The 25720-nt window shown below is 36.0% G+C and overlaps 3 protein-coding genes and 1 long non-coding RNA gene across 8 annotated transcripts; 2 read left to right on the forward strand and 2 right to left on the reverse strand.

Annotated features, from left to right (window-relative positions):
• The first annotated feature begins 579 nt into the window (after positions 1-579).
• LOC123311417 lies at positions 580-5632 on the forward strand. Its single transcript, XR_006537486.1, has 3 exons — positions 580-821; positions 4476-4598; positions 5466-5632. It is a non-coding gene; the product is annotated as an uncharacterized LOC123311417 (long non-coding RNA).
• On the reverse strand, positions 5395-10379 carry LOC123311416 (DNA-binding protein K10-like). 4 transcript variants are annotated; one of them, XM_044895344.1, is made up of 3 exons: positions 9896-10379; positions 9527-9759; positions 5395-6498 (listed from the first exon to the last, which is right to left on the reverse strand). In XM_044895344.1, exons 1-3 carry the CDS (start codon positions 10260-10262, stop codon positions 6451-6453), a joined length of 648 nt encoding a protein of 215 aa, XP_044751279.1. In that variant the 5' UTR covers positions 10263-10379; the 3' UTR covers positions 5395-6450. The 4 variants fall into 4 exon arrangements, with proteins under 4 accessions (XP_044751279.1, XP_044751277.1, XP_044751276.1 ...); XM_044895342.1 differs by having other exon boundaries at positions 9443-9759; positions 9896-10378; XM_044895341.1 differs by lacking the exon at positions 5395-6498 and adding an exon at positions 8035-8804.
• Positions 10380-10998: 619 nt separating this feature from the next.
• Positions 10999-13296, reverse strand: LOC123311046 (nuclear fragile X mental retardation-interacting protein 1). The gene is made up of 5 exons (XM_044894803.1): positions 12956-13296; positions 12609-12802; positions 12076-12517; positions 11319-11990; positions 10999-11213 (listed from the first exon to the last, which is right to left on the reverse strand). Exons 1-4 carry the CDS (start codon positions 13218-13220, stop codon positions 11320-11322), a joined length of 1572 nt encoding a protein of 523 aa, XP_044750738.1. The 5' UTR covers positions 13221-13296; the 3' UTR covers positions 10999-11213; position 11319.
• Positions 13297-14109: 813 nt separating this feature from the next.
• LOC123311527 (serine/threonine-protein phosphatase 6 regulatory ankyrin repeat subunit A-like) lies at positions 14110-25720 on the forward strand. 2 transcript variants are annotated; one of them, XM_044895559.1, is made up of 25 exons: positions 14110-14271; positions 14566-14650; positions 14706-15117; positions 15200-15324; positions 15387-15722; positions 15815-15935; positions 15995-16135; positions 16251-16546; positions 16916-17092; positions 17267-17471; positions 17541-17679; positions 19415-19628; positions 19692-19779; positions 19833-20062; positions 20119-20281; positions 20332-20522; positions 22106-22440; positions 22625-22831; positions 23066-23268; positions 23322-23473; positions 23755-23912; positions 23975-24214; positions 24274-24403; positions 24601-24927; positions 25158-25720. In XM_044895559.1, the coding sequence occupies exons 1-25, from the start codon at positions 14245-14247 to the stop codon at positions 25307-25309; spliced, it is 4854 nt and encodes a 1617-aa protein (XP_044751494.1). In that variant the 5' UTR covers positions 14110-14244; the 3' UTR covers positions 25310-25720. The 2 variants fall into 2 exon arrangements, with proteins under 2 accessions (XP_044751494.1, XP_044751495.1); XM_044895560.1 differs by having other exon boundaries at positions 24601-24864.

A 25720-nucleotide genomic window follows, 5' to 3' on the forward strand; every position in this document is an offset into this window, starting at 1 on the left:
AAGACTTCAAAGATCGTGAAGTTTCGGATTCAATAAATTGATGACTGCACTTATTATTACAATCAAAATCAGGGTATACAGGGTGTAAATTAAAACATAGTTGCAAGAAGTGTTGGTCTTTGATATAACTATTTTTTCAACAGGAAACCGCTCAAAAAAGAAATTGATTAATATTTTCTTCAATGCATCAACGAAATAAGAGCCACAACCGAAATTTTGCAACTTCTGGATATTACATGTTCTTATAATCGATCAGAACTTTTGGCATCGGGGGGGGGGGGAAATTATTCAAGTCTTATTTCCAAAAAAAACAGTTCCGACCTTGTTAAAAATTGGTACTTGGCCCTGAAGGTTCGTACAACATTCGAGTATCAGCAGGAGTTTCTGACAAACAAAAATTTTGTCTTCGTATCGAAACTAGGCATGTACTGAGTTTCATCTCTTCCAAAATTGAAGATTTTCTGAGGTGGAGTGTTTTGCCTGTCAACACCTCTGGAACCGTATGATAAAACGAACGACATGATAGCGTTCGGTTTTTATTTTTACCTGATCGAATCAAGCGGACACGCGAGCATGCACATCGAGAAAGTGTCATATCGCCCGTTTTTCTGGATGATCTTAGATGAGATATGACGGACATTCGGCCAGAAATACTCGGAATATTCAGGATAAATGGGAGGAGCCCCACCCTCAACTTTTAACGTCATGGCCACACTTCATTGCATCTCTGTTCGGAGAACTGCACCACTAGTGTATATCATTTCTTCAACGAACTCTGTGAAGGTTTTCCATTTTCCGAGATTATCATCCATCATAGGTTGGTAAGTTGATAACCGATTTATTTAACCACTGATATCATTGAATTCTTTGAATTAAACGCATTGCAGAAAAAGATTTTCAAAATTTGCATCGCAATACTTCAGATATCCATCAAACCATTGAACGAAGATTATATTTTGGTTTCTAATCTTCCCAGCTTTGTTTTTCATCATTCAAACTGTGATCGAATTTTTTAATTTTTGTTTTCAGTCATGGATTATGATGATTTATGAAACATTACTGTATCGTTCAAATACATTTGTTCAACTTTTCATGAGAATCTTTAAATTGCTTCCTTCTTACGTTCTAATATATTTTGCGTTCATCGCGACATCCTTATTGTTTGAATGTTTGCTTCAATCTTGGGTAACAATGACACTGAATCGCCCTAAAACTGATTCCGAAAATCAGCCTCGTTACCTTGTCCTTCAAGTTCCCTGCTTGTCGCCAAATATTTAATTAAAAAGAAGTGAAGTCAGAAATATGACACTTTCTTGAAAAGTCGATGAGTGTTTTCGTCTCAAAATAGGATCGCTAACGTTATCTTTATCCGCCTTCTTGGAAGACCAAGATATTACATTGTAAATCCCCCTGTGACTAAAGATAATGAGAATTTTCTGTGTGTATACCAAGAGGTCTTCTTGCTACGATTTCACATGGGATAAGTTGAGGAAAACAAACGGGATTTATCATCGCAGGACGGTCGACTTGGAACAGTTCCCATCAGTAGGATATCGAGAGGAATGTCTATATGTATTCAGCTTCGACAACATCCATATATTTTTGTCACGGCTGACTGCAATCAGAAGTTGAAAATTCTCACAATCCTAATTCGGTACGCTGCTAGATGCATTTTTATATTTCGGATGGTATCGATAGCGTGATAGAATGATTGGCGTAAGGCCAGAGTGGGTCATGCCAATCAGAAGCGATGAGGTTTTTCGGTAGTTTCCGGATCCGCATCGATAATTCAGAATAACATTCTTGAATCAAATCAGGATCTTCGTACGTCCATTTGTTGGCATCATAATTATAACATTTTCAATTTATTCACAATAGAAGAAGTTATTCAATTTTAATACCGAATTAATGCCGTACTTTTTGTTAAACATTTTCATCGAAAAATGGCTGGAACATGTTGCAGTAGCCTGTGTAATTTTCCGGAAGAAAATACTGTTTTCCAATGAAAAATACAACGATAATTCTGTATCAGTGCATATAACGTTCAATTAATGATATTTAAATAACAAGAACAACCAATAATTTCATCTATCATCGATGCATAAAGTGCTCACAATTTATACATTCATAAATCACTTAAATTAGCCTAAAATTAACCATCATAATATGCTCCTTGAATAATATGATATTATTCGTTGATTTTCTCGTTGATTAATGAAGAATATTTGCATTCTGCAAGATTTACTGGCGAAGGAATGAATACCGACGATGAAAATAGACGATTTCCAAAGTTTTTCATACAATAAACGAAAAAACACCATCAAACCTACAGATCGAGGTATACAAAGCAAATTAGCGACGCCAAAGTCTTCTTGTTCCCTTTCAAACAAAATGTCAATCAAACACGTTTTAAAACTGTTGTTTCGGGATGGCTTCCCACCGAAAATCACTATGAAAATAAACCGAGTAGAATCCCGATTTATTCAGAAGTTTATTTTCAACCTAAACGAAATCGTCAAGTCATAAACATTCGAACGGTTAGCGAATCTAAAAACAGCGAGAAATAGTAACGTGGAATTTTTATGTACGGTGACATTTTGTCAAATATAAAATATAATTTATAAAAATATTTTCATATATAGTTTGGACCCGTTCCAGAATAACGACTTCGCATTCATCCTTCCATTATATGGTCCATATTTTCTCTAAAGATCTTAGGAAAACATCTATTTATAAATTCATGAGTTGTGGATGCGAAATTGCTGTTAAAGAAGACATTGTCGGCTTATTTATGATCTATTTCATACACCGGCGGTATCAACAACATGATATACTATGCCGTAGCGCCTTCACGTACATTTTTGAAGCTTATTAGAACTCTGGAATTAGTAGGCAAAAACTGCTCTGATGATTTTAAGGTCGCAGTACAACGCAACCTCTTTCAAAATCAACAATCGACCCTGTCAAGACAGATTGCTTCATCAATGAGCTTTGATGCAGAATTATGCATGCATATGTTATCCACTTTCAACAGTTTTCTTCAATACAGATGTTTTTTCCCAGCAGGAATAAAAAAAAGATGATATTATCAGATTTTGAATATATTGGCTACATTCTAAAATCAGTTGTTCTCGATCAATTCTAGTGATCAATAGTTTTTCTTTCGTTTGATTTTTTACACTCGATCGCTATGCAACGCGAAACACGCAATTTGACCCAAGAGGAATGTGCCCAAGCGGTAGTTTTGCGAGAAGAAGGGTGGACATACACAAGAATTGCAGAAGGGTTTGGAGTTTCCCATACAAGTGTGTCCAGAATGTTGCAGCGATTCAGGGAGACAGGTATGAATGTCCGAAGACCAGGACAGGATAGACCACGGGTAACAACTGCCATTCAAGAACTTTACTTGAGACAACGGTTTGCAACCGCTCGCCTCCTTCAAATTCAGCTTGAGCAAACTCATGAGGTGCAAATTAGCACTCAGACAATAAGAAATCCCTCAGAGAATATGATTTAAGGCCTCGTGTCGCGGCAAGAGGCCCAGCTCTTACCCCAGCCCATCGAAGGGCGCGTTTGGATTTTGCGAGAGAGCATATCCATTGGGAAGAGGCCGATTGGGAAAGAGTTTTCTTCACAGATGAGTCCAGATTCTGCCTCTACCATTGTGATCGACGTTCCCTTGTATACAGACGTCCACATGAAAGATATGCTCAGTGCAATTTCCTGAATACTACTGGTTTCGGGGGAGGATCGATTATGGTATGTGGTGGAATATCTTTGACTGCTCGCACAGACCGAGTGGTCGTTGATAATGCAGCTATGAATGCTGATAAATATATAAGGAACATTCTTGAAGAGCATGTAGTGCCATTTGCCCCATACATTGGTGAAAATTCCACGATAATGCCAGACCCCATCGTGCGCGCATCGTTCAGGAGTACCTTGAAGAGGTTGAAGTCTCTCGAATGGAATGGCCAGCAAGAAGTCCAGATCTCAATCCGATTGAGCAGGTTTGGGACAACCTCAATAGAAGGCTGAGAAGTTCAGAAAATCATCCAGCTACTCTTAATGACTTAGGAATCCAACTAGGAGAAATCTGGGAAGGATTAGATCAGAACATTTTAAGATCACTCATTTTGAGTATAAACCGTCGTTGCCGAGCTGTAATTAACGCAAGGGGTGGAAATACCAAGTATTAAATCACTTATCAGCATTTCAGTATTTTGAAAATTGATCATGTCTCTTCTTTCACATAAGATTCGGTGAAATCCTGAATTATTTTCCATTTAATGTGTCTTGTTTCGTTCAAAACCTTCCCAAAGAACATAAAAAATAAGTTATATGGTCAATGTAGAGTTAACTTTCATTAAAATTGAGATTTTCAGAATGTGCGGTAATTTTTTTGCGCAGTGTATTTAAACATGCATTAATATAAAATGCAATAACGCAAGTTGAATTTTCAGTTTGTTTTCCAGATAAACCAACATGGCTCCCAAACCACCAACCGAAGCTGGAAATCTTATGACCACCTATTTGATCCTTATAGCGTTGCTAGCAGCGTTATGGGTCATATATGCCGGTTTCATGTAAAATATCAGGTAGGCAACTTGATCTGAATGAGAAGATATTCGATACATCCTTTCGACCGGTACAACTACAACGTTTATATTTAGAATACCTAGATTCATTCAAGTTTTAAATCAACAACTCTGATTCGAAAATACCATCATAAATTTAATGGAGTTGACATATCCCGCGATTAGTTGCTAAATTGATTTATCCGACCATATTCATGATACGCAGATTGTACCGAAAATAAGACGAGCTTCTGAAATTCAACAAATTTTGCTCTCCATAAAAGAATTTGCACACTATTCGATGAACATGCATCGTTTGACAGTTAAACAATCAATCAATGGCATTATTTTTGATGGCTATGGCCTGGAATCACGTTGATTACGCAGACGAATGATGAAATGGAGTTTCGAACAAGTTTTCCCTTACCTACTGAAAACATGCTCCTGAATTACTCCTTCTAAATCATAACCAAGAGTCCAAGACTCTGAGGGTGACTTGAAGCACCCAAATTATAGAATTGTCTCTAGCTTGAAGTGTATTTTCCTACCCCTTCTCTTTTTCAACCAAAAATCATAGGTGCCCACTTAGCAGTCTCATTTTGAATCCCACAGATATGGGATAATTTCAAGTTGTTCTTGAATTATGTATCGATTTCGAGGAACAACAACCAATTTATTATTTATAGTGGAAAAAAAAAACAAAACAGGTCATCTCAAGTGATTCAAATTTTTGTGCATCTTCTCATAGATTAAGGGGCATCTTATATATGGCAACATTTCAGGGATTTTCGTTGGGCGAAACGGAATATACAAAACCTTATTTTAATTCGGATTTTTTTATTACACAACATTATTAGAATTTTTTTAATCATAAAATATCGTTTCCAGGTTTCCAGCTGTTAATGAATGTCGGATTTCTCTGCTCGCAACTCGCAAGATGGAGGAAGTGGGATGGTTGACAATCTGTCGATGTTATATATATATTTATATTTTTATAAATCATATGTTGTTGATGTTTATGCGATGATGTATAATAAAAGTTAGTAGCAACTTGACATTTTTTTAATTACAAGAAAATGTGGGAGCAAAGGTTAAAAATAATGATAGGAAGAGTTTGCTATTGGGTTTTGGCCACAGAGTATGATTAATTCAACATGATTGGCTGGTAGCAACCAGGCACAGATAAAAGGGAAGAAAAGGAAGAATCATGTTGGGCAAGGAAGAAAATTCCTGAGGGAGACAGGAGAGGATGATGAGAGATTCAACTACGAAAACAGGGATGCAAATAACGAAATTTCATTGAATGAGTTTCACGATGATGCTAATATTTATTTCGCCAATTTTCTTGGATGAACAAATTTCACAAATATGCGCCAATCAAGTAGTCACAATAATTTCTTTGAAGGTTTGCAGAATTCATATTTAAAATCACTTCTCTAGAGTCTGGATAACGCAATATCTGAAAAATTGAGGTCTGTTCAGCCAAAAAGCCAAAAGTACCGCATTACAAATTTTTTTCAAATAAATTCTGCAACCAAAGCATAAACTAACCAAACAAGATCGAAAATAAGCTGCACGCAAATTCTTGAAACCCACTGTTATTGCAATAATAATTATGGAGGAGTGGGGAATACTTCGAAGATCCTAATTTACTGTGTTTTTATTCAAGAATAAAAATACTTACATACTGGTCCAACCTTCCTTTTTCAATTGCTTCACACTGTTTCGTCGATTCTGATTCAGACTATTCTCTAAAGATGAATTTATCTTTCATCATCATCTATATTTGGAGAAATTTTTTTCCAGCACATGTTCTAAGTGAATCTATATCAGATTCGAACTTAAGTTAGAATTGCTTCCTCGTACACCATATTCATTTATTTAATCCCTCACATTGTTGAGTTGTGGATACTTTTGGACCCTAGGAAATAACTGGTTAGTAAGTAAAAAAAAATACATACAAGTAAACGAAAACGAAAATGGAAGAACAATCATATCCGCTAATTACAAGAAAATGGCTTTCTCAATCTCATCTTAGGATATGAATTTTCCTCAAATAAAAAAAAAATGTATCGTAACTAATGGCTATCTTTTGAAGAACTTATTGAAAAATTAGACACCAGCTACAATACAGAAGGATAGTGAAAAACAGAGAATACTTTTTCTTCAAATGAATATTATAAAATTTTCAACTTACGTAATTTTTATCCTTCATCAAGAAAACATATGAGTTTCTTGGTAGAGTTGGTGGGAATAATGAAACAAATCGAATCACAGGGCAATTTCAATTAAACGTGCCTATTTTGATGAAATGCATATTCGCTTTTAGAATGTTGCCCTTTTCTATGCAACAAGAAAAAACTTTGTACTCTAATCATTAATTCACTTCAGATTGCCACCAAGTTGCAATTATTCATGGGTTAAAAGCTCAATTGTTTCCAACAATTTACAGAAAATCTTTGAAAAGTTGATCAAATGAATAATTATTCTCAAAGAAAATTTGTCAATAGTACCATAAATAGAAGCTAACAATTCAATAATTGTAACATTTCCAAAAATCACTCAACATATGAAGATTCTACTTTCAAATCTCAATTGAAGTCGCCCTGTTCTGAACATTTTATATACCCTGGCATTAACCTAGAAGCTCGTCTAGGATGGGATCAGAAAGAAACCATTGATCCTTCACATTATGGAGGGTTCAAAGTTATTGAGAGTTATTTATTCAGAAGTTAAGTCAATTTCATTAACTCCCTCATTTATGTTCTTCCAAAAATATGAAGTCATTGAAATTGAAGAAAAAACTCTATCACAGATTCAGTATCCATCATACAGAATATATCTGTATAATCCTCTATTTTAGATTTTTTTGAAAACTAGGAAAATGATCTGGACATAAAAGAAAGCCATTTATGTTAATTTTTCTTTGAAAGTTTTTCGTCCTATTTCCCCTAGTGGAGGCTATCTTTTGTACTAAATATTCATCATGAATTCTTATTCTCATTTTAAAGCATGTTGCAATAAATAAGTGACAGGTATACAAAATATACAGGGTGCTTCAAGCAAAGTTTCCCCTAGCAGTATCTATTTAATCTAATTCATTAAAATCCACAAATTTTCAGAAGAAATGTCGCTTTGCTGAACAGATAATTCTAGTAGACACTTTGCATTAAACACCCGTGTACTAATGAAATGATTCCTACTACATTGTTAACAAAATCGCCATAGCTTTATATTTCCCGTTAAGTGAAAAAGGAAATGAAGTACACATTATGCAAGCTCTTTTTATCACTTCGCAAAAAAAAAATTAGTATGTTACCAGTTTTGAATGGTAACAATGATTTTTTTCTTGACAGTTTACCTTGAGAATGATTCTTTCAAAGAAACATTAAATAAAATAAAATCAAACGATAAATTTTTATGGCAAGCAAACAAAAGTATCAATGAAATGGCAGACTCTTTTTCATGTAACTATTTTATTCAAAGAATGAGAATCTATTCATTACAGATATAAAGAAGAAATACTTTCAATATTCTTCAGATGGGAAAACATATTTTCAAATAAAAATTATAGAAACCATAACGTCAACTAATATAAATATATCACTAAATCATTCGAATGAATTTGTACACAAACCCAACAAATGAAAAATCAAATCTAAATTTGTGAAGACCATGGGACAAATCATAAGTATACAACTCTCTGATGCTAGACATTTTGTTTATCAACATAGTGACTGAGCATATTTTCTCTCAAACTTATAATTACTGCTTCTGATTAATATGGGATTCATAAATTTAAAATTATAAAACTTTTCATTCAGAAAACTTCTCATCTTGTTGGGATCCAATATTTCAAATTATCTATTATTTACATAAAATGAATACATTAGACAAGTAAGTCACTTAATCAGGTAGTTTGAACTGATTCAAGAAAGCTGTATATTCCTGATAACTTACCCAAAGTCACATTAAAATGTAAAAGTTCAATTGCAAGTAAAACAGGACTATAGAAATAAATGACACTAAAATATTCCAGCCAAAAAATAATTTTGAAACTGATGCAGTCAATTGAAACTATGTTATTAGTGAAATTTTATGGAATCATGTAGCAATCATTTCAGCATTTGTTGGCTGGGTTTGTGATTCAGAAAGAGGCCCTTGGGGCTCTATTATTGTGAGAGTGTCAAAATTTTTGGTCTGCTCTGGTAGTTGAGTACCAAGGTCCTGTAAATATTCACAGAATGAAGAATTCTATGATTCAATTTTCTCTTCAGAGAAACTACAAATTGGCTGTTTGATCTGAAAGTTGTCTAAATATTTTTGTTTGTGTGCCAAAAAAAATTGCTTTCAAGTGAAAAAATAGACTATTTGAAAGGTGCTATGATCATATCTAGCAAACATCAACATTTACTTTAAATACTAGTTAAATACTGCATAGTAAATTAAATTGAAATGCATTACAAACTTTCCATCTGTTTCTCAATTAGAGAGTACATTTATAAATTTGAGCCTACTGATTGAGGACATTTTTTTTACTTCACAGCATTTGTGCTGCTTCACATAGAAATGACAATGTACATTTAATTAGTTTAGAACAATATTGATATCAAATAAGGGTATTTCTTCAGTTTATAGTGAAGGTTTCATAATAGTTCTATTGCTTATTTAATCAACTGAAGAAATATTCACATTTATTAATTTCAACAAAAGTTACGATGGATCAATTAGAGAATTGTGAAATATTCCACTACCGATATTTTCCTGATGATCCCAGAGATTAATGTTGATATTTGCCAAAGTTTGAAAAAGGAACATTTGCAACCCTGAAGGAGTTTTGGACATAAAAAATTAAATTAAAATACCTATAATTTCACATCTGCAGTATAGTCTATTGGAGCTGTGATACGAGCAAATTTTACATCTGGCAAGAGTTGAGGAATACGCACCTCCTGTTGACCAATAAACTCCATTTCAGCAGCTTGGTATATTTTCGTACATTTATCTCTTTGCTCTCTATATACTGTCCAATCTTCCTGTTTTGTTGTTTCTTTGGCTTTGTTTAGGAGTTCATCTTTCTTTGTGAATTCTGATTTTATTGACTCTGTTACCCAAGGTTTTGTTAGATCCATTACTTTAGGTGGTACTTTACGTTTCTTAACAATTTTGCCTTTTTGCACCCCTAAAACAATGGGATTATTGAAATCACTTGAATGAAATGAATTTTTTCAATTTTGCAAACGCTCCTTTTCACTGAGAAGCAGCAACTTGAGAAAACATTTTCCAACAGCATAGCTTGTATTAATCATACCACTTACCTTTAAATCCACGGTTATTGAATCCACTTCTAGCTTTAGGCATAGGAGGTGGAAGTGGTCTATTCATCATGTGTGGAGGTGGACGCATTCCAGGCGGTGGAGGTCTCATTGGAGGATGCATCATTGGAGGTGGTACTGGTGGTCTAAGACCTGGTCTCATCATTCTACCAGGGGGACCACCTCTTCTTGGCATACCACGCATCATGGGTGGTGGTGGCATTGGTGGTCCTCTTGGAGGAAAAGGCCCCATCATAGGGGGCAACATTGGCGGACTTGCAAATGGAGGTCTATTATTGAATGGCCTACGAGACATACCTCTGTTTCCTTTATTGGAACCCATTCCACGACCACGCACTGGGGCAACCATTCTGAGAAATTGTTTAAAAACTGTACGACAGTTGAATAATTTGCGCAGACTTTAAACTTTTTTAATTTAACTTCAACAGACGCTAGTTGCACATAAATGACAAATGAAGTGAAAGCACAGAATTTAAGTAATCTATGAACAGAGTCATAGAATAAACCAAAGTGTAACAACAGTACAATATATTCAAATTTTTGGTTTTGACTTTTACCGTGTTCTGTAACATGAACTATGCCTTCCCTTTCTATCTATGCATGAAATACGGTCAAAAAAATTGACAGAGAGCAACTGAACATCGGGCATGCAGTTGTTTTTTTCCATAACAAAGGAATTAATTTGCCGATCGCGCTAATTATCCACATTTCATGGGTGCCAACCTTACTCCATTCTAGTTACAAAAACTTGAGAAAATAATTTCATGGCCAACCCAGTGCTAAAATAAAAGTGAATGGAGTATACAAATCAACAATCGAAACTGTTCAGAAATTTATTTGTATAAATATAATCATTCTATCCTTCTATTCCCTTCATATTCGGAAGCCTGGGGAGATAAAGATTATTCTACCTACATGTACACCATCTGTACCATGAACCAACTCCTAGACAGTGGGGAAGATGGACTCTTTATCAGGCAACATTGCTTTCATCGATCATGTTTACCACAGCCCACCATCAAAGAGGAACTCCTTCTGCTTTCTTTTCTTATCTTTGTCACATAATTCGAGAAAAACGAAAAGAATATTGGCTTAACCTATAGGTCACTCAATTTATTCAATGAAAAAACATCCTATAAAAACATAATCAATATCACAGACAGGCTATGCTCTTGAAAAAACAGGACTACTTATTGTGGATTCGAGCTTCATCATCTCTTCATGACATTTTGACTCTATAGAGAATCCAATTCTCATCCTAGTAAGTTTTGGAAAGTCATTGTTTCTTAAGAGTATGGAGCTGCAATTAAAAAATAATTTTATTTCATTAATAGTTCATGCTGTACCTACTTAAGACACGTATGAAACCGAATAATAGATTTCAAATAAATAATGGTATACTCACTTCAGTTTGATTTCATGTAGAAGTCATTTTCTACAGTGTGTTTCACGCATTGCAATATAATATTTCTTTCTCTTCTGATATCTTTGTCTAGGATTCGTTCAAGCTGACTTATTTTTCGATATTTGAATTGATAAGGAAATTTACTTACTTCCTTCTTTTTAGTTTCTTGATTTTTTTTCATTTTCCTTTTACTATTCTTTTTAATTGGTTCATCTTTTGTTTCTGTTGAAGTAGGCTCTGTTGTCTTTTCAATTTTGATTTCTAAAGGACCCTCATCATCAGAATTCTTATCAACTTTCATAACTTCAATTTTCTCATGTGAACTGGATTTCTCTTTCTCAATTTCTGTTTTACTTTCATCCTCATCACTATAATCAGAACCATAGGACATGAGAGCTGCTAGTGATGAATTCTCCTCAACTAAATCTTTAATTTTAGTTGGCTGTCGAATGCTTTCATCTTCCTCATCACTTATAATGAAATTCTCCTCGACTTCAACTTGAAATAGTTTGCCAATTCCTGGAAAAGGTGGTAGATTCTTGTTCCAGTCCAACTTATCATCAATGGTTATCTTTGGTTGCAGTTTCTGAATAAACTTATCCTTTTTAGCTTCTCTTTTCTGTAAGAAAGTTTCGCGTTTTTTTTGGAATGTTACACGATCTTCACGCACCACTGAAAAATAAATCATCCAATAAAAGATCACTTTTTAGCATCTAAATAATATTTTGAAACAATTATCCTTCACTTGGATACATACATCTTTTTTTGTCCTGACCAAACTTATTTTTTCTCTCTCCAATTCTTATTCCTTTCTTCCACAATTCTTCCTGTTGCTCGTGTCTTCTCTTTATATTTTCTTTTGAAGGAAACTTCAATTTTCTTTCTTCTATCCATTTAGCTATGTTTTCTGGTGAATTTAAATCTTTCATTTTATTAAATATTCCTGTGGAATGCTGCATTTGTATGTGCTTCTCTATTATTTTTTCATGAGCTGAAAGAGTACATCCATCCAAACCACATACTCTATGCTCAGACATATGTTTATTATATGCTGTTTCTGAGGGAAAACTCCTATCACAGCTATCACATGCTAAAATATATACCTGACTAGAAGTACAAACTGAGTTTTCCTCTCTATTTCCTGCAAACTTTCCATCAAATGCATCATATTGTTCACTCAAATGCATATTTTCACATTCCTATAAACGAAATTAAATTCAAAATGCATACAATCTCAATCTACGAAGCTTAATTTATAAAGCAGTTAAATTCATAGGGGTAATTTAATACCTGTTGATTATTGAATTCCATTTGTAAAGAATGATACATATTTGTACATTTGTTTCTCTGTTCCCTGAACATTGCCCAATCTTCTTGCAGTTTTGTCGATTTAGCCTTCGTCAAGAGTTCTTCTTTTTTGGCAAATTCTGATTTGATTGTTTCTGTTACCCAAGGTTTGGTCAAGTCCATTGGTTTAAATGTTCCTATAATGGGCAGATAAGTTATTGTAAGAAGAGATTCACATTTAAATATCTATATGGTACATAATGTTACATATATAGTTATATTATGAATGATTCAGAAAACCAAAGAGTAACAACCGAAGAGTTGTTACTCTTTACAGAAAACACACAAACCTTCTGATCCATTATGATCCCATCCAAACTGCCTTGATGAAGGACGTGCTCTATTCATCATATATCGAGGACGCATTCCATCTTGGAATGAAGGTCCTTGTCCTAAAGTAGGCCTACTAATCGGTCCACCTCTTCTTGGGAATCCTCGTGATGGTAGCCCTCTTGGAGAAAAGGATCCTATCATATTGGGTGAGTTTGAGAATGAAGGTTTTCCATTAAAGAAGGGCCTTTGATAAAAACCCAAATTTTCTTGAGGGTAATTCATTATAAAAAAAAAAATAAAGTAACCACACGAGAGATAACTAACGACCACAGATTACAGAGCTAATGACGATAACCTCAAAAATCTGGAGAAAACATAGAGAAAGGGAAAAAAACTCACCAACTCACCATAGAATATGAGGATCAAATACATAGAAAATCATCAAAATTTAAAATTTTGGACTTCTCGAAAACTGCAGACAGAGAGTGCGCACCCTCGCGGGTGAATTGGGAAGCACTTTAAGCTAGTAAAATTGTAAAATTGAATTTTTTTCAATTCAAGGAATTTATAGCGCATTAGCCACATTTGTTGTGACATTAGTTTTTTTTTAGTGGTTCAAATAGTCATAATTAAACTATGTGCGAAATATGGAGTATTGAATGAATTTATATATGATGAAACTTGGACAGTACATCCACTTAATCGACTAGTTCATCTGATTTTCGAGGTTCTCATCTCAAGATTTATTCAACGATTATTTATTATATGCTCAGATCAATTAAAAACATGTTTTTTTTTAATCTGAGATTATATGGAATTCAAACCATCCTTGATAATTCAATGAAGGTTAACAGGGAATCAACATTATCTCTCTATTTTTACAGAAAATAATGAATCCTATTTTAAACAAAGAACACTGATTGTGAACGCCCAAAATGAATTCGCTTTAGAAATTTCTTGTCACAATTCTTTTTTTATCAAATAGAAAATAAATGATCCTGATATTTTTGAATTTTTAAATGCATTAATTGTATTAGAAGTATTAGAACACGAGTAATTTATGCGTATTTAAATTTTCAATAATTTTATTTGCTTCAATAAGCATCTGGGGCCATCTGGATTATTTTAAAATTCGAAGCAAGTTTGACAATCTGGTTTCAGTTTGATCTTTGACAACTTGCCATATGCCTTTTGATTATCTGCAATCTTTGACTTTTGTCAACAAATTAATATTTTATAGGATAGATAGAAGTCAGATTCTTATGACAATTAAGTAGCAAAATTTCAATTGAAATATTAAAGTATAATGGTTATTCTGGAATTACGTGACCAGGTAAATCTCTTCCTTCGAGATAATTATACTACACATAACCAGAAAAATTTTCTCCTTGATACAAATCCCAATTATTATTCACGATAATATTGAATCTAGACAAAATCTGCCGGAAAATGTATGAACCCGAATTTTCAAAACTTCTTCGTACTTAGAAAATATTAAATATTTCATCTTCTCTTCTTGATACATTTCATTTTTGTTGGAAGCATTGAAAACATTTCAGAATTGACAAAATTAAATATTTATTCATAAGAGGTTTTAATGAATTACAAGTTGATGTACTTTTTTCAGCCAGCTTTGATTCAGGCTATTTTTGCTGGAGATTTGGCAGCAACTGAAGCAATATTAAGAAGCAATGAAGAAGTCAATTTACTGGGTAACTGGATGAAGTAATAAAAAAATCTATCTACTTTGTCCTTACATTTTTTCAGATGCAGAGAAACGTACAGCACTTCATGCAGCTGCTTTCAAAGCTGATGCAGGTATAACTGCTGCCTTATTACAGGCAGGTGCCAGAGTCAATGCGAAAGATGCTAAATGGGTGACTCCTCTCCATAGAGCTTGCTCTATAAATGCTGACAAAGTTGTAGCTTTACTTTTAAATGCCAGTGCAGATGCCGGGGCTAGAGATCGACTTTGGCAGACACCATTACATGTTGCTGCTGCTAATAATGCATATGAGTGTGTTGAACTTTTGGCAGACCATATTCCTAACATAGATGTAACTGACAGATCTGGCAAGACAGCTTTGCATCATGCAGCCCATAATGGACATACTTACATAGTAGATTTGTTGATTTCCAAGGGATCTTCAGTGAATGCTTCAGATAAAAAATATTTTAGGTAGGTTCAGCCTAACTGGGTAGGAAGATATTGTTTAAGTGATCAACAAAAGGGAGAAATTAACTTGGGAAATGGTTTTCAGGCCTCTACATTTTGCTGCTCAAATGGGACATTGTAAAACTATCGATTTTCTGATAAAATGTGGGGCAGATATTAATGCCAGTGATTGTAATCAGTGTACCCCTTTGCATGTAGCAGCAGCTAATGGTTAGCAAATCAATTCATTTTCTGTTAACACAGTTTTTCTTTCTAAACTGTTATTTTTTTAGGTAATGATAGTGTGTGTAGGGTTCTTCTGAATGCTGGGGCAGACAAGGATGCTCAGAACACCTATGGAAACACACCTTTACATATAGCTTGCCTGAATGGTCAACAGTTGGTGTGTCAGGATCTTGTTAATGCAGGAGCCGATCCTGAGGCTGTGAATTTCCAAGGACAAACTCCCTTGCATATATCAGCAGCTAGTGCACACGGAGCAGAATGTATGATGTACCTTTTGTCTCAAAAAGTTGATGTGAACAAAAGAAGTTTAGATGGTAGAACTCCACTCCATATGACAGCAATACATGGTAAATTTACCAGGAGCACATCATTGATTGATCATGGTGAGACGTTTTGTAATAAACCGAGCTTTCAAGTTTTTTTTTGTTCTTTCAAACTCCTTCCAGAGGAGGAACTCATTTTTTTTCTTCAACAGGTGCTATTATAGACTGTACAGACAAAAATGGGTGCACCCCTTTACACATAACTGCGCAGTACGGCCATGATCTTCTTGCCACAACTTTGATGTCTTTCGGGGCTGATCCTTCATTTAAAGGGTGAGTTTCGTGCTTGTATACGACATTCTCATTTGTCAGTTTGTACTAATTGTTGTCAGATATGAGGGAAGGACTCCTCTACATATGTGCTGTCTGTCCGGCAATGTCGAATGCTGTAGGAAATTTCTAATAGCGGGTGTCGATTTGAATGCGGTGGACAATACTGGAAAGACACCAATTCATTATGCTGCCTATAAAGGGTTCGTAATTTCTTTTTTTATGCATTAATGAAAGTACGTATTGTCATTTTGTGAGATAAATATCTAGGCCAAATGATATTCTGAAATAGAAAAATATGAAAATCCTTTCTTTCAGTTCGTTTGAGTGCATCGATCTTCTGGTGAGTAATGGAGCGAAGTTCTGCGAAAAAGACGACATTGGTCGTGTTCCTTTGCACTATGCAGCGGCTCAGGGTCATTACCAGTGTGTCTTCACTCTTGTTGGCATCGGAACGCCTCTCAATGTTGAAGATAATCAGGGTTGTACTCCTCTACACTTAGCGGCTGGATATGATTTGGAGAGCAAATGCGTGGAATACTTTTTGGAACATAAAGCCGACCCGTTGAGTAGGGACAAAAAAGGTTTCACTCCTCTTCATTATGCTGCTGCAGGTGAATATAAATGTCGAGAATTCCCGTGCGGCTTGTGAATTTGCATCGAAAACGAAGTGTTGGTTCGATTCTCAATTTTTTTGTTCATTTAGTTGGAGAGAAGGTGAATATAATGGGCGAAATTTGAGCTAAGCATCAGAAGAGTAGACAAAAATAGTAGTATATTATTCATCAATTTCCTCATTTTAAATATCTCAATAATACTCCCATTGGCAACTTTTAACATTTCTATATTGCTATATAGCATTATATCTATGTTCAGAGACTTTGGCTGTGTTTTTGACTGTGAAGTTTGATTAACCAGTGAATAATGGCTCATTAATCACAAGTGAATCGATTATGGATAAAATTGATTCATGGTTCTTTCAGGTAATAATACAAGTGCAGGCCTACTGGTGTTGTCCTCGTTCAATTATAAATGTTCAGTCGAAAAGCTATCGACTACATTGGTCACGCCCCTTCATTTAGCTGCCAAAGTTGGAAATTATAAAATTTTAAAAAAGCTCATTGAAGATGGTGCCGATGTTAATGCTCAAGAGGAACAAGGTATGAAGCTTGAAACCTTGATAACCTCAATTCGCAAAATATTGATGAATAGTACAAATTCTTCAATCATACACTCAATCCACTTGCTATTATTAAAATACACAAACAAGTGAAATATTCTGACTAATAATCAGCTTTTGACTTACTGGCAAAATAACGGATGAAAATTCCCAGGAATCACACCGTTGATGTTGGCAGCCCGAGAAGGACAACTAGAATGTGCAATTACCTTAGTCGAAGCCGGCGCTTCGGTTACAATCTGTGATAAAATTAACAATATGACTGCGGTACATTATTGTGCCAGAAACGGATACCACGAGTGCCTTCAGGAAATGTTACAGACGGAAAGAGGTAAAGAAAGCATCGAAATGACCGACAGGTAAGTTGTAAAAATTAACTCACTCCATATTGGCCAATTTTCTTAATTACGTATTTCCAATGTTTTCAGCTTACAAAGGACCCCTCTGATGCTTGCGGTTTCTTCGAACCACGTTGAATGCGTTAAAGTTTTGTTAAATTATTCGATGGATGTGGAAAAAACGGTGAATATGGTGGATAATGACTCCCACTCTAGTCTCGTCAGAGCGGTGAGTATTTCCTTGTCTCTTTTTACACTGCGCAAAAAAATTAACGCACATTCTGAAAATCTCAATTTTAATGAAAGTTAACTCTACATTGACTTTATAACTTATTTTTTATGTTTTCTCGGGAAGGTTTTGAACGAAACAATACACATTAAATGGAAGAAAAATTCAGGATTTCACCGAATCTTATGTGAAAGAAGAGAAATGAACAATTTTCAAAATACTGAAGTGCTGAGAAGTGATTTAATACTTGGTATTTCCACCCCTTGCGTTAATTACAGCTCGGCAACGACGGTTCATACTCAGAATGAGTGATCTTAAAATGTTCTGATCTAATCTTTCCCAGATTTCTCCGAGTTGGATTCCTAAGTCATTAAGAGTAGCTGGATGATTTTCTGAACTTCTCAGCCTTCTATTGAAGTTGTCCCAAACCTGCTCAATCGCATTGAGATCTGGACTCCTTGCTGGCCATTCCATTCGAGAGACTTCAACCTCTTCAAGGTACTCCTGAACGATGCGCGCACGATGGGGTCTGGCATTATCGTCCATAAAAATGAAATTTTCACCAATGTATGGGGCAAATGACACTACATGCTCTTCAAGAATGTTCCTTATATATTTATCAGCATTCATAGCTCCATTATCAACGACCACTAGGTCTGTGCGAGCAGTCAAAGATATTCCACCCCATACCATAATCCCCCGAAACCAGTAGTATTCAGGAAATTGCACTGAGCATATCTTTCATGTGGACGTCTGTATACAAGGGAACGTCGATCACAATGGTAGAGGCAGAATCTAGACTCATCTGTGAAGAGAACTCTTTCTCAATCGGCCTCTTCTCAATGGATATGCTCTCTCGCAAAATCCAAACGCGCCCTTCGATGGGCTGGGGTAAGAGCTGGGCCTCTTGCCGCGACACGAGGCCTTAAATCATATTCTCTGAGGCGATTTCGTATTGTCTGAGTGCTAATTTGCACCTCATGAGTCTGCTCAAGCTGAATTTGAAGGAGGCGAGCGGTTGAAAACCATTGTCTCAACGAAGAAACTCTCAAGTAACGTTCTTGAATGGCAGTCGTTACCCGTGGTCTACCCTGTCCTGGTCTTCGGACATTCATACCTGTCTCCCTGAATCGCTGCAACATTCTGGACACACTTGTATGGGAAACTCCAAACCTTTCTGCAATTCTTGTGTATGTCCTCCCTTTTTCTCGCAAAAGTACCGCTTGGGCACATTCCTCTTGGGTCAAATTGAGTGTTTCGCGTTGCAAAGCGATCGAGTGTAGAAAATCAAACGAAAGAAAAACTATTGGTCACTAGAATTGATCGAGAACAACTGATTTTAGAATGGAGCCAATACTTTCAAAATCTGATATTATCATCTTTTTTTATTCCTGCTGGGAAAAAAACATCTGTATTGAAGAAAACTGTTGAAAGTGGATAACATATGCATGCATAATTCTGATAAAAATAATTATCATTGAGAACACCTTCAGTTGTAGAATAAATTTGAGATTTCCATAATGTGCGTTAATTTTTTTGCGCAGTCTATATTGATATACCCCACTTAGGTTTTTTACGTTCTATCGCAGTCTCATTTACTTTTTTAACATTTTTACTCATTTTTTCGCCACACAAAAAACTGAATTTTTCACTTCTGCTCAAAGAAAAGTTTATTGCGATCGGAAAATTGCCACTCCGAAATCCATCTCGTGTTGACTCCAATGACTCTTTTCAGGTTGCTTTAGGCCACAGCAAAATAGTGCAGCTTCTTTTAACCCAAAAAGCTAAAGCTAATATAGTTGATGTGAACGGAAAGAGTGTCATTCATCTCGCTGCCGCTTGTGGTCATTTAACCTGTTTACAAATTCTTGTTGATTATTTAGAACCACACGAAGCTGCCGCAATGGACAGACAAGAGTGTACGGCTTTACATTGGGCTTGTTATAGAGGTCAGTGAAAATATGGAGATCGTGTAACTCGGTGGTAGTTCACATTTTTAATTAATTTTCCAGGTAATGCCAGCTGCGTTGATTTCCTTCTGAAAAAGGGTATATTCGAAACGTTGTCGGGGAATAAATTCTCCGCCGTACATTGCGCCTGGTAAGATTCACCCCTGCCCCCAAGTTTAAATACAGGCTAATCGACATTTTCAGTTACTCAGGATCAGTTCAGTGCCTTGAATTATTGCTGAGATATTTTGGAAAGGATATTGTGAATTTACAGGATAGTCGAAAGAGATATCCTTTACATATTTGTGCCTTACACGGGCATACCGAAACTGCTAAACTGTTACTGGACCAAGGGGCAACCTTGGACGTTTTGGATGAAGACGAAAGGACCCCCTTCACGTCCGCCGCGCAGTTCGGCCAGAATGAAATCATCGGTATTATAGGTTTTCATGGATCGAAAAACGATGATGATGAAAAAATTTTTTTACAGAATTATTTTTGAAATTCGATGTCGACAAAACGCATCAAGACAAACACGGTAACACTGCACTTCACTGGGCCTGCCTTATGAAACACACCTCGACGGCCGTTCTTCTGCTGAAAGACATGAAGGATTATAACGTTATACACAGCATCAATAAAGAGAATAAAACGTGAGTTGAACCTCTTTGCTACCTACTCGATCACCTGAACGTCTCTTTAGGGCTCTTCATCTAGCAGCTAGGAACGGACTCGTTTATGTCACGAGGGAGTTGCTACGAAAAGGCGCCTCAGTTTATGCGGTGGATTCCGAGGGTCACACTCCCGCCTTATGCTGTGCCCCCAACAATCAAGTAGCCCAGTGCCTTGCCCTTATTCTACTGCATTCGACCAATGGAGCCTCGGGAGAAAGTGGTGAGTTTTTCACTTCTTTCATTCAACTTACACTGCGCAAAAAAATTAACGCACATTATGGAAATCTCAAATTTATTCTACAACTGAAGGTGTCCTCAATGATAATTATTTTTATCAGAATTATGCATGCATATGTTATCCACTTTCAACGGTTTTCTTCAATACAGATGTTTTTTCCCAGCAGGAATAAAAAAGATGATATTACCAGATTTTGAATGTATTGGCTCCTTTCTAAAATCAGTTGTTCTCGATCAATTCTAGTGATCAATAGTTTTTCTTTCGTTTGATTTTCTACACTCGATCGCTTTGCAACGCGAAACACGCAATTTGACCCAAGAGGAATGTGCCCAAGCGGTAGTTTTGCGAGAAGAAGGGTGAACATACACAAGAATTGCAGAAAGGTTTGGAGTTTCCCATACAAGTGCGTCCAGAATGTTGCAGCGATTCAGGGAGACAGGTATGAATGTCCGAAGACCAGGACAGGGTAGACCACGGGTAACAACTGCCATTCAAGAACGTTACTTGAGAGTTTCTTCGTTGAGACAACGGTTTGCAACCGCTCGTTTCCTTCAAATTTAGCTTCAGCAAACTCATGAGGTGCAAATTAGCACTCAGACAATGCGAAATCGCCTCAGAGAATATGATTTAAGGCCTATTATCGCGGCAAGAGGCCCAGCTCTTACCCCAGCCCATCGAAGGGCGCGTTTGGATTTTGCGAGAGAGCATATCCATTGGGAAGAGGCCGATTGGGAAAGAGTTTTCTTCACAGATGAGTCCAGATTCTGCCTCTACCATTGTGATCGACGTTCCCTTGTATACAGACGTCCACATGAAAGATATGCTCAGTGCAATTTCCTGAATACTACTGGTTTCGGGGGAGGATCGATTATGGTATGGGGTGGAATATCTTTGACTGCTCGCACAGACCCAGTGGTCGTTGATAATGGAGCTATGAATGCTGATAAATATATAAGGAACATTCTTGAAGAGCATGTAGTGCCATTTGCCCCATACATTGGTGAAAATTTCATTTTTATGGACGATAATGCCAGACCCCATCGTGCGCGCATCGTTCAGGAGTACCTTGAAGAGGTTGAAGTCTCTCGAATGGAATGGCCAGCAAGAAGTCCAGATCTCAATCCGATTGAGCAGGTTTGGGACAACCTCAATAGAAGGCTGAGAAGTTCAGAAAATCATCCAGCTACTCTTAATGACTTAGGAATCCAACTCGGAGAAATCTGGGAAGGATTAGAGCAGAACATTTTCAGATCACTCATTTTGAGTATGAACCGTCGTTGCCGAGCTGTAATTAACGCAAGGGGTGGAAATACCAAATATTAAATCACTCTTCAGCATTTCAGTATTTTGAAAATCGTTCATTTCTCTTCTTTCACATAAGATTCGGTGAAATCCTGAATTGTTCTTCCATTTAATGCGTTTGTTTCGTTCAAAACCTTCCCGAGAAAACATGAAAAATAAGTCATAAAGTCAATGTAGAGTTAACTTTCATTGAAATTGAGATTTTCAGAATGTGCGTTAATTTTTTCGCGCAGTTTATTATAATTCTATTCGATATCCTGCAGATCCTAACAAATCCCTGAGTTCCTTCCTGCAGATCGCCAAGCAAAAGTCCCTAAACCAACCCAATTCCTCGATTCCCAAGAAGAGCGTTCAAACTCAGACCGATAAGGCTCTGCTTAAAAACTCGGACGCGTTTGCGCCCGACAAAAATAGGTCGCGTTTCAATCCGCCCATTTGGTCGAAGAGGCCGAAAACCCTGACTCCTTCTAATTCTTCTTGTCTGAAGCCGCTTTTTAAGTCTTCTTGGAAGAAGAATCAGGGTGCAGGTTGCGAAGACGATTGTTTTTTGATCGATAACAGTGAGCAAAATGGCAAAAGTGACGGGCCAGAGATAGAGGTAAGGTAAAGGCTGGATATCATAAGTGAACCTATTAGAAATGTCAGGTGGCGTAGAACAAGCGCCTTTAAGCTCGGATTTTCGTGAAAATCCGCGTGATGTAGTGAGTCCAAATTTCGCACTGTAGAAAGACTGACAATGTCTTGTTTTTCAACCATTAATCTTCTTTATTTATTTCGACCAGAGCAATAAAGGTTTGAACTTGCACAGATCGTTTTCCGACATGTCCATCAGCAGTCATAATGGCGGTAAGATAAACCTAGAAGAAACATTGAAAGTACGTAATTTGAAAGAGTTGAGTGATCGTAAGAAGGGATGCAGAGAATGTTTATTATGGCAGAGAAGGTGTTCAGATTGCACTTTGAGGCATTTACTGAGACAGCATTTGCAGGTGAGGATATGAACCACACCAATTTTTCACGTAGATTCACAAAAATTCTCAATTTTTTCTGATAATGAGATGATGATTCAGATCTGAGTAACTTAGGTCTTTTTGGCTAGGTAAATTTCACAGTTATATCTGTTCCTCATTATTTTTGCTACAAATGCTCATTTCAGTATAGAATAAAACAGTTCATGATCTATCGGAGTATTAAAATCAGATGCGAAACATAAGTAATTTCAGGGAAAACGTTCTCCGAGGGAATTCAATGAGTTCCTTTCGAAATTATTGAACGAGAGCTCTACGGAATACAGGCAGAAATTACTCCGAGCTCTAGAAGCGCTAGGAAAAGGCTTCGAAAATCCCTACAACAAAGATTTGACCCCCGACCTGAGACAAGTGGTGCGTCTGGGTAAAAATAAAAAAAATCTAGGTCGAAACAGAAGGTGAGCCGATATCGATGGAATAACTCGATCGTTTACTTTCGATATTTGTACAGAATGCTGTGCAAGATGGACGCCGGGAATCTGGCCAGCATGATAAGGAAGACTCCTAGTGTCAAAATAACCTTAACGCAGCCCAGGAGTTTTCAAGAAACTTGTAAGACTGCAGAAACCTCGTCCGAACAAAAACAACACAATATTCAGAATGGTAAACGTGAAACGATTGGAAATGGAAAATTTGTAATAGGAGTTATTGGGCTATTTCCATTATAGACGATGTTTCGGATAGCAGTCGTCAGCCGTCTTCAGGGAATCGCTCTTTCTTAACCTCCTAATGAAGTTTCACTGAAAAGGAAACCTTTTTGGGTATAATAAGCGAATATAATTGAGATAGCCTAATAAATCTTACTTCAGTATAATAATCTTCGAATTCACAAGGCATAACTATAAAATTTTCAATTTATTGACTGATTTCACAATAATTTGTAGTTCCAAAGCATTCAAATGATACTCATGGTCCGGAAATTTTGCAAAATGAAAGAAATGAGAGCATTAGCAACGAACCGATTCGGTGTAGCAATGAAAATGAGGCTTTACAGTATCAAGAATTCGTGACAGAGTTATTGAATGAAAACAACAATCTCGCAGTCAGTATTTAAATAATTTCCAAAGGATATACCTAAATTTATAATATTGATATGTCACGTAGGAACCTGTGTTTCGTACGGACTTCCTAAAAGAACTTCAGGGTTTAAAACTGGTTCACGACAATGAAAAAGACTTTTTGCTAGTTGTTAAAGACCATGTTAAAAAGCTGTTGAATGAAGGTAAATCCTCGGAAATGTACAAGTGCGAACGTTTTCTCACAGATGACGATGTATTCAAGCACATTGAAAATTTGATGAAAACAATGCAGCCTCTGGGTGGACTCAAAAACGCAAAGGAAGCGGTAAGACATAAGGTTGAAATATATTGATTTATAGTATCTGGTTGGAAAATTTTAATCAGGACATGGGGAATGTTGAGGAACTGACCAATATTGAGAGGGAAAGCTCCGAGGAGGATATTGAAAATATTGAATCTGAATTATGCCCGTTGATTATTGACAAATCAGAACTGGAATTAACGAAGGAAGAAGGTATTCTTTTTCCATTTTACTGAATAACTCATTTTATGAAATAATTATGGTTCATATTACCAGTTTTTCAAAAATTTCTGAGAAAAGTTTCACCTCAAAAATCTTGTTCTTATTTTTTTGTTTCATATCTTCTTCCTGTAAAAAAAGCGTACGCACTAAATCAGCAGTTCAGCACTTGACAATTTTTTACATTTTAGTCGAAGATGAAATTTGTTGTACCGAACATGGAGATTTGATCGAAGATTATATTCTACCCCCTATTAAAGTCAACAACTGTTCTAATGATCCCTTGAGCGGTTGCATAAGTGTGATACCGGTGCAATTCATCATAGACGAAAAAAATGAAGAATTGAAAGCGACCAGAATTTACATGATAGATAAGGATTCAGGAATCAGATTTCCAGAAAGTGCTCATCGTTCTGGAGAAACATTGGACGTCTTTTTCATGACTGAAGAAAATGGTCTCACAGATCCTTCATTGACTCCTTCAAAATCGAAACTGAAGCCTAAAAAAGACTTTACATGTAGTGTCTGCTAATGTTTCATTCATTTTTTCCATCTCGCAACTTTGTACATCTTCCGTGAAAATATTTTTGTTCATAAATAAATATCGAACTGCTCCTAATGCATTTGATTGAAATTTTTTTCATTTACTCCCTTAATCACCTGTGTCCTCAAGCTACATCTCCTTTCCATTGATTTTTTCTCCTATCTAGGTTTCATGGTTATATTGACCCTATTTTTTATTTTACAGATTCATTTCAACATCATGTATATAATAAAGAAATATACACAGTGGGCAATCAAAGTGATACGTTCACATCAAAAGCAGGAAGTCAAAATGAAAGTCAACACAGGGAAGCATCTAATGAGAACTCAGAATTTAGCGATAACGAATTTTATTAGTATTGTTAAGACATTATTAGATCGTCTTCCAAACATGGTGCTCAGAAATGTAAGCTGTTGAAACTTACTAACAACATCCGAAATCGTTGAATCTCTTTAGTCAATTTGATTCGATGGAACAAAACTCTAATTTAATCTCATATATTGTAGAACTAATTTTTTCCGAATGGAATTTTATGAAAATGGTGTGTTTTAATTTGCTATACAAAATTTTTTGTGTACATCATATACTACTTATTGATCATAAAAAAAATGTGTTCAAGAATTGAAAACCAGAATGAGTTTTTACAAGCATTCTGAGTTTTATGTCCTGTGTATAAAATTGCTTTTTATAAATACTTTTACTAATGAATTTATCAAAGATTGTAAATATTGGACGTCAGCTTTTTCTGAATATAAAAATATCCAAAA

This window comes from Coccinella septempunctata, chromosome 4, assembly GCF_907165205.1.
Source record: "Coccinella septempunctata chromosome 4, icCocSept1.1, whole genome shotgun sequence".
NCBI lineage: Eukaryota > Metazoa > Arthropoda > Insecta > Coleoptera > Coccinellidae > Coccinella > Coccinella septempunctata.